The sequence below is a fragment of the Nematostella vectensis genome, chromosome 1 (assembly GCF_932526225.1).
Source record: "Nematostella vectensis chromosome 1, jaNemVect1.1, whole genome shotgun sequence".
Lineage (NCBI taxonomy): Eukaryota > Metazoa > Cnidaria > Anthozoa > Actiniaria > Edwardsiidae > Nematostella > Nematostella vectensis.
Window position 1 is genome coordinate 20,521,129 of NC_064034.1, and position 8,994 is coordinate 20,530,122.

The 8,994-nt window shown below is 41.2% G+C and overlaps 2 protein-coding genes across 2 annotated transcripts; both read right to left on the bottom strand.

The window, feature by feature from the left end:
• Positions 1-2,214: 2,214 nt before the first annotated feature.
• Positions 2,215-5,185, bottom strand: LOC125561067. Its single transcript, XM_048724169.1, has one exon. The coding sequence runs from the start codon at positions 5,183-5,185 to the stop codon at positions 4,109-4,111; it is 1,077 nt and encodes a 358-aa protein (XP_048580126.1). The 3' UTR covers positions 2,215-4,108.
• On the bottom strand, positions 2,215-8,219 carry LOC125561066. Its single transcript, XM_048724165.1, has one exon. It carries the CDS (start codon positions 6,891-6,893, stop codon positions 5,694-5,696), a length of 1,200 nt encoding a protein of 399 aa, XP_048580122.1. The 5' UTR covers positions 6,894-8,219; the 3' UTR covers positions 2,215-5,693.
• Positions 8,220-8,994: the final 775 nt, after the last annotated feature.

The following is an 8,994-nucleotide window of genomic DNA, read 5'->3' on the forward strand; positions in this document are numbered from 1 at the left end:
CATGATTTGTTGTTTTCGAGGGCGCATGTTGGACACAGTTATGCTTTTATCGATTTTTTGTTGAGTTTATAGGTGAAGTCTATGAACCTAAATAAGATTCGATTCATGATGAATCACTTTCTTTTCTCGCTCATATGCAAGATGAAAGGCAAAATAACTTGCCAAAAATACAAGCATAGCATTAGCTGGTGACTTCGACCAGAGTATTCCGATCTACTACAACAAACAAATGCTCTGGGAGCTTCATTTTCATCACCGAATGAGGTTAATATAGAAGGCTGTAGTCTGAACTACCAATTACTTACAATGACATGAACACTGTACAATTGTTTGCTAGCTACGATAAAATGCGCTACTCTGGCTGATTCGTATTAACTTTGTACTTTATCAGAGCTGCAAAGCAGAAAAAGAACTGCTCCAGTACCCCTTGGGCATAATCAATCGAATGCTGACGATCGAATGTTACAATGTTTACGATTTTTTTTAGAAAATAATCATTCGGCAATCAGCCGCATTGTGATCTATACCAAACTATCAAATCTATAAAACTCAAACTTGGACCTTGATTAAGTTCAATTGATATTTCATTCGTTTAACTATACCATGAGTACGCCTCCCACGTAAAACTGCTTTTAACTCCGCAGTTGGAACACCAGAGCGGTCAAGGGCTAACCCCATCTTAGCCTTATCTCATTTGCCGTGGACACCACCACTGAAACAGGGAAGTCTTTTAACTTCCTTCTTTGCACACACCGCTTCCTTCTCCTAGCCCAACGCGTCACACATCATTTCATTATTGGTTAATGAGTTAATATTTAAATACAATGATGCATGATTATCAATCCCATATCTGGTTATATACATAATATATAATAGCAGTACCCTGCTGTAGGGGAAAATCCCCTACTCATGAAATTCCGAGATGATAATGGTTAAATGATTGGAAATCAGGGGTGTGCGGGGGAAACCTAGAACTTTTCAGGGTAGTCATCTGACAGGGGGTGTTTTTAAATGATACAGGCCTTTTTAGACCTGTTGTTTTCATACCCATTCCCCTCTTTAATCTGAGGTTGACCCTGTGTTAGCTCCAATTTTCATATGACCTTCAATATTTCAAAATCTACTCATTTTCAAACACGCTATTATTGAATTGAAAACAAAAAACTGATATAAGCCCTCTTAGCGCTTGCCAAGAGCTTGCTTTTGGGATTTCTTGGAATGGCATGTGCATTTAAATACTAAGGTCAAAAAGAAACTCCACAAAATGGATTGTTATTGGATTGTAATTTATTTACTCAACAAATGCTGTATGTGACAGTTTTAAATTTCTCAGAAACGAATGTTTGTTGTTGGATCATAACACACATGTTCTAATAACAAAACGTATATGCAGACAAGCAATTGAAAATCAAAATATAAAAATCTGAGAATTGAAAATTGCAGTGACTTCATGACTCCCTAATACTCTGCCTGTGTTTATTGTTTTGCATTGCAGCATCTGCTCCTTCCTCCACTTCTCGAAATCATATGTCGGGGTATCCTCCTGGCTTCCAGCTAGTTCTGTAAAAACTGAAATCTTGCTTTAATTGAATTTATGACTTCGAGCCTCAACCCCTTTTGAGACATATTCTCCTTGTAAGATTAGAAATTCTACTTAAAAAGACAAGAGGCTGGAGGAAATCGCTCCATCACATTATTGGTACTGTATGGGAATCAAAATTAGTAATTTTATACCTATAGCCTATCAACAATAATGTTCTTATAAGATACATATCCTAAAAAATGCGTATATTTCCAGATCCAAATTGAGAGTAGTTTTTGCCCATTTTTTTCAAATGTTGTAGAATAGGCTGATATCGAATATTGTTTTAAGTCACTTGTCATGCTGTTTTAAATGTCAGTCAGGTGGGCACAGCAAAGCAATGATATATTGTAAAGGTGCGATATTCGTCTCCATTTTCTGGAAGCGTTGACATCAAACTTGGAAGCAGTCTTTGAGACCCAAAAAGAATTTAAGCTATTTTTCCAACAAATTGCCACTGTAGTGTCCATACAATCAACTGTTACTTGCAATAGCACCTAAGTCCATTCAATTCTTTTTGAAAGTTATTAGTATTTATGCTTTTCTCTCTCGCAATTACAAGGTAAAATGCTGCTTTTCCTGAAGCTAGTTTACTGGGCCCAACCCCGATCAATGTAGACCACACCATTGTATGGACTTAATTGGCTATGGGCCACGCCCAAAGCCGTATTTAATATAATTATTTTTTCACTTTATATTTACAATATTTTCAATTATCTTAGCCCAGTAAAGGTGAGGGCAACAAAACGCAACCAACTTGACAACTCTAAAATCTGATAGTGTGAGGAGGAGAAAAGGGGGAGGTGGTGGGTCAAAAAACACTTCTGTTCTCAACGAGTTACAGAAGACAAGTGATCCTTGCTAAGCGGTCACGTGTATGTGATAATGCACAATTAATTGACCCCCCTCTTTGTCCTCCTAACAGACATGGTGCTGACACGCGACCACAAATAATATTACATAACATACATGCTACTAAACAGTGCTCGAAATAAAGCATAAAATTTCTATTTGCAAACAAATATTTCCTTTATGCTTTTCTCTCTCGCAATTACAAGGTAAAATGCTGCTTTTCCTGAAGCTAGTTTACTGGGCCCAACCCCGATCAATGTAGACCACACCATTGTATGGACTTAATTGGCTATGGGCCACGCCCAAAGCCGTATTTAATATAATTATTTTTTCACTTTATATTTACAATATTTTCAATTATCTTAGCCCAGTAAAGGTGAGGGCAACAAAACGCCAAAAGCATCACAAACATGATGCTAGCCCCACCCAAAGGAAAAACAGCACATACTTAGGAAAAACAACCTTATTGATAACTATAATCCAACTGTTATTGACAAATCATTGGCTCTGAAATAGAGAACCCCGCTGCCCTTGCTAGACAAGGCCCCACTTCAGAGCCAAGAATGAGTGGCAACTGCCCTTGCAAGTTGCGTAAAAAGTATGCAGCATTAAACCTGCCGCCTTTGCTAGCCAGATACCAAGTTGCAAATGCTAATGTACTCTTGACCCCGAAACAAAATCTCCGCTGCCCTTGCTAGACAAAGAATCAGTTCAGGGCCAAGCGTGAAGGACAACTCCCCCTGCAAGTTGCCTTCTGGTTCTAAACAGATGTGGACACTGATTGGATGCGAATATATTTCAGAAATGCATTGGATTTCCAGCGGCCTAAGGCCCTAATCTGCGCATCGGACATGCCAGCATCTGCAGCATTAGAAGCAGCACCTATTCTGAAACTATGGCCCTTGTATCTGGAGGGGTCTAACCCACATGATTTAATGGCAACTGAAAGCCTGTCCGTAAATTCTGATCTAGGTACAGGGGAACCATCCGCAGAAATAAAAATAGGTCCTGGCCCACTACCCCGGAGAGATAAATACTTCATAATATGTTGTACCGGACAAACATCATTCCTACGCGATACTTCGATTGAAAATGGGTGCTGATTGTAACTATGCTTAAAATTACCAAAGGTAAGCTTAAGAGCTACAATTTCCTTTTGTTCATTGACCATTTTGGTAATTTGATAGATAGCAAGAGGGGGATTACCTTTGTTACCCGAGGAGGTGGTTATCTCACCAACTCGTAAGAAGGCATGAAAAGCTAAAAGACACATAGCTTGGAACCGCGCAATAAGAAAACTACTCAATGAGAAATTATTTGCAGCCTCTATGAGTTTATGAAGAATTGGGAGGGTTATTGGAAGGCGCGAATCTAAACGGAAACCTATTTTTCCGTAACCCTTAAGCATCTGCAAAATGAAAAAGGCTTTAGAAGGGTCTGGCAAATCTGAAAGCCTATGTAGATAGCCTAAGGCTGAAACATAGGTATTCACTGTTGCGGGAGCATAATTCTTGTCAAAAAGATATGCTATGAACAAAGCTAATGTGGAAGGTGAAATAGGAAGGGTTGCTGAAAAGGCAATGTTGGTAGCATAAATAAACTGAGAAAAAAGGTTCCAAGCTCTCCTATAAATTGGCATAGAAGATGGCTGTAAGCTAGACTGCAATAGTTTAGTTACAACAGTTGCAAGTTCTGAGGCTGCAGATGGGCTGGAATCTCCGCTGGCAGCTGATCCACTGTGGGAGGAGCCATTAATCTGAATCTCTGAAGCTGTAAACGAGATAAGGAGTCGGCTAAGCTGTTCCGAACACCAGGAATGTGTTTCGCCTTGAAAAATATGTTATTTTTCAGACATGTCAAAACTAATTGCCGCACAAAAAACATCAATTCCTTATCCTTACAGGACTGCTTATTTATCACATGTACTAATGCTTCATTATCAGTCAAGAATAGGATACACCTATTGCTCATGTCATTGCCCCAGAGTAAGAGACTGAGAACTATGGGATAAAACTCCAATATCGCAATGTTACGATGCTTCCAGTTGTCTGGCCATGTACCATAGCACCACTTATTTCCGAAAACAGCCCCAAAACCTATAGCTCCAGATGCATCTGTGTATAACTTAAGCTTATCAGAACTGTGCCAGGTATCCTCCAAAAAGAATGATTTACCATTGAAATCTTCAAGAAAACACTGCCAAACCCTTAAATCCGCCTTGACCTCCCTTGATAACCTAATGTAATGCAAAGGCGAATTGATGCCTATTGTCAAATCGATAAGTCTCCTAAGAAATGCACGGCCTGGGACAACCACTGAACATGCAAAGTTCAGTAGGCCATTCAAAGACTGTAGCTCCCTCAATGTGACTTTCTTTCTAGTCAGAAATTTAGAGATGGTATCTAAACACTTCTGAATCTTGTCTACAGGCAGCCGTGCTTCAAACAGTATAGTATCTAGTTCAATTCCAGCAAAGGATAATGTAGTGGAAGGCCCTAGTGTCTTTTCAGGGGCTATTGGGACTCCCAAATAATTACAAACATCCAAAAATAAATTCAAATGCATGACACCTAAGTGTTGACTTGGCGAAATAAAAAGAAAATCGTCTAGTAGGTGGACTACCTGTGGTAATCGCAATTTCTCCAAAGCTATCCACTCCAAGGCAGTGCTGAATAACTCAAATGTTTTGCAAGAGCTAGAGCAGCCCATGGGCATGCAACGATCATGATAGTAAAACCCTTTCCATTGCATGCCAAGTAAATTATAATCCTGAGGTCGGACAGGAATAATTCTAAAGGCATTTTTGATGTCGGTTTTAGTCAAAAAACACCCCCGCCCTGCAGCCCTAATCTTGGAAATGGCATCCCCAATCGTGGCATAGCGCACTGTGGAATGTTCCAATGAAATGCCATCATTCACAGACAAGCCCTTGGGGTATGACAGGTGATGAATTAATCTGAAGTCCCCAGGCAACTTCTTGGGTACCAAACCTAGGGGCGAAACCCTGAAAGGGACCAAGGGTGGAGTGACGAAAGGTCCGGCTAAACGCCCAGATTGCAATTCTGTTATAAGTTTTTTATCTACGGCCTCAGGATTGTCCTTGGTGGACAACAAGTTACCAGAAACTGCCGACTCACGACTGCCCTCATAATGCAAAGCAAAACCAAACTGAAAACCGTTGAAAAGAATAGAAACCTTAACCGCATCATAACCTACTAATAATGAGGCCAACCTATCAGCACTGACAGGAGTGGGTAGCTCAAGACCTTGGTTGTTGTGGTTTAGCCTGGGGGCTTGCAGCCGGGGAATGATTGGAGGTTCTCTTAGGGGCACGAAAAGTACAGGCCCCTGGCCTGTGGTCGCCATCACACTTATGGCACTTGTGTTTGTAACCACAGTCACCTGAACAAGGGTTACCCCTACTAAATCGATAGCAATATCCCCTGACAAGACTGTTACCCCTCAAATTCCGGCTCTCATTCTGCTGTTTGGCTGAAGAAGGTAGGGCAGATCGCTGTGACCGGAGCCAGAGCTCCCAGTGCGTGTTTTGCCAGGGGTAAGCACTTGGCTGACCCTGGCGCAAAAACCTAAAATTCTCATCGTAGTACCTCCAATCATGTCCCCGGCTGGCAAGGTCCTGAATGGTCTCACCGTATTTCATGAGAGCAGGGGCCTCATGACAATACTTTTGGGTATAGACACCCACAAAAATATGGAAACATGATATCCAATTCTCTATGCTTAAATATTTTTTGGTTTTACTGACTGGCTCAACGTTTAACGCTGGCATGGCCCCGTTTTGGGAGGCGGAGAGAGTAAGCTGGTATTTCCCTTCTAGGATGGGATTGGCCAGCAGCAGCCCAAACTCGACAAACTCATTTTGCCAAATTTTGGCTTTTAACTTGTCAGATACCCTGGCATCCACCGGCAAACTGGGGGAGGAGAAGAGGTTACCTGGCATGGCAGCAGGACCTGTACCTTGCATCGCAGGTTGGCCGGTGTGAGCTGCTCGTGCTGCGGCAATAGCCTCCTCCACAATCACTTCACTTGGACGACTGTTGTGATCTACCTGGTGTTGAGTTGATGTTGATGGACAGGGTAGGAGCTGCTTGGACAACTCTGCAGTTACCCGCTGCACCACTTCTTGAATCACACTCTCAGGGATCTGAACCTGGGATGGAGGGGTCTGGTGTATCTCATCTTGAGCATTCGACGAGTCCTTCTCCTGAGGGGTGTTGTTTGACTGGATGTCTGATACATTGGAGTCGTTGGTCTGGGTAATTCTGGTCCTGGCCCGTTTCCGCCCCCTGACCTGGGGTGCTCTGTCCTCCTGAGGGGTGATGTTCATCTCCCTGACTGGAGCATCCGCTGCAGCGTCTCGGTTAGTTCTACCCCGATTGGGTCCCCCAACCTGTCTGGCTGCTAAACGCCTGGAACGCTTAGGCCCCGCAGAACTCATTGCAATAACTCCAAATAAAAGGAAAGAAAATGCAATTAATGTGGAGTGAAAAACAAAAATTAATGAAACAACTCAAAGGAAAATTGTTACTCAGTTCCACAAAGCATATTTTACCAGTCCTGGACCAACAACTTTAACAGAAAATTTGGCAAAGAGAAAGTCTGTCAGACGCAAGGTCGACGCATTGACTCCCCTAAATTGCCACATAAGAAATGTGTTGCACGGGGACGAATCCGTATAAACAAGGTGGATAAAACACCAAACAAACGGAAGGTGAGTCCATATCAAACAAAGAAACACCTCCTCAAAAACCAGCGGGCTAGCGCCCGCGAAATGGCCTAACGGCCCGCCGGATCATCCCGTGAACAAAAATGAAGCAAAACAAACGCTCCATGCACACAACGATTAATAAAGGTTTGGTGACTGCCTATCGGCAATAAACCGAAAAATGTTTCCAGGACTAGTAAAATATTACTTTGAGTATACGCTAAAGCGGTACCGGAAACATAAGCTTAAAGGAAAGACAATGTTTCAAAATGGCGCCTTTGAAACTGCGGTAAAACAAATACTGCCCGGCGTGATGCACTTCATATTCATCAAAAAGTACCCGCACGAGCTCTTCTATAGCTGAGCCCACCCTTTGGGACTTAAAAACGTAAGGTCATTGGTTCCGATTTCCAATATGACCACATCAGGACTGAAACTCCTGACTACATGGAGATCGTAGCTGTGAAGTTTGCTCACGGTCCGCCCGCCAACGCCGTGCAAGCAAACCGTCGCGGTGCCACGTAGTTCCAAATCCTTGCATACCCGATGATCAAAACGCAAAGAAATATCACTTTTTAAACGCCGAACGAAGGAATGACCTAAAATAAAGACCTTAGGGGCACTACCTGCCATGACTAAACAATTCTCAGCCGCCACGTGCGTGCTGAGATGCGCCGCGAGTAATGCCTAAACAGCCCGAGATTTACGACAACTAACGAAATTTCTGACAAATCAGAAATATGAAAGTTCGAATCACTTATAACTTGATAGCAATTCGAACAGAAAATGATAATACAAGGTCAACTTACCTCCGAATATGGTGGCACACTCAAAAAACACTTCTGTTCTCAACGAGTTACAGAAGACAAGTGATCCTTGCTAAGCGGTCACGTGTATGTGATAATGCACAATTAATTGACCCCCCTCTTTGTCCTCCTAACAGACATGGTGCTGACACGCGACCACAAATAATATTACATAACATACATGCTACTAAACAGTGCTCGAAATAAAGCATAAAATTTCTATTTGCAAACAAATATTTCCTTTATTATTACTAAAATTATCGAGGACTCATGTCTTTGTCAGGTATATAATACCTGGCTTTCAATGTCAATCGCTTCATCGATATCTAGCATAGCTGGGGCCTCTAAAGGAAGTAAGCAATGAAAACAAAATAAATTATTTCTAGGAGAAAATGCTATGCAAATACTTATTTAGACCAAATGCACTAAGAGCGCGTTGTTTTTAAGCATGGAAACAAGGCTTAATATGAAAATGTATTTTTGAATTGCGGCCATGTGGCCTTCTATTCGCAAATTTGTTTTTGTTAAAATATTCCTGTGTGCTATCATCAGGCTATTGTTAATAGATATATCATACATGGTACATTATATTTTAAAAATCAGAAGAAATAAAAAGCATACTGCTTTCTTCTAGTCTCACTTCATCTCGATTTCGCTGTTTCTCTTTCTTTTTATTGTCCCGAAAAGGAAAACCATTAATGGCTTTAGTATAGTGTTATGAATTATCGTCCTTTTCATCCAAATGACAAAAGCGCTTTAAGTGTTGTTTAATAAGCAAAGTACTTTTAAAAGTTTGAGGTAGCACATAAAGAACAGTAGATATTTACAGTACTTAAATCTATGGGCATGGTTGGGGTTATTTTAATTTTACTATTATTATAGTACATGCCATCCTGATGAAAACAGATCAGCTTATATTTCAGAACTACAAAGGTGCAGTACTTTAATTTTGTATACATATTTTATTGGATGTTTTTCGTGTAATATAGGTGGATACTTTACAAGTTGCAAACAGGGCGACAAAAGGC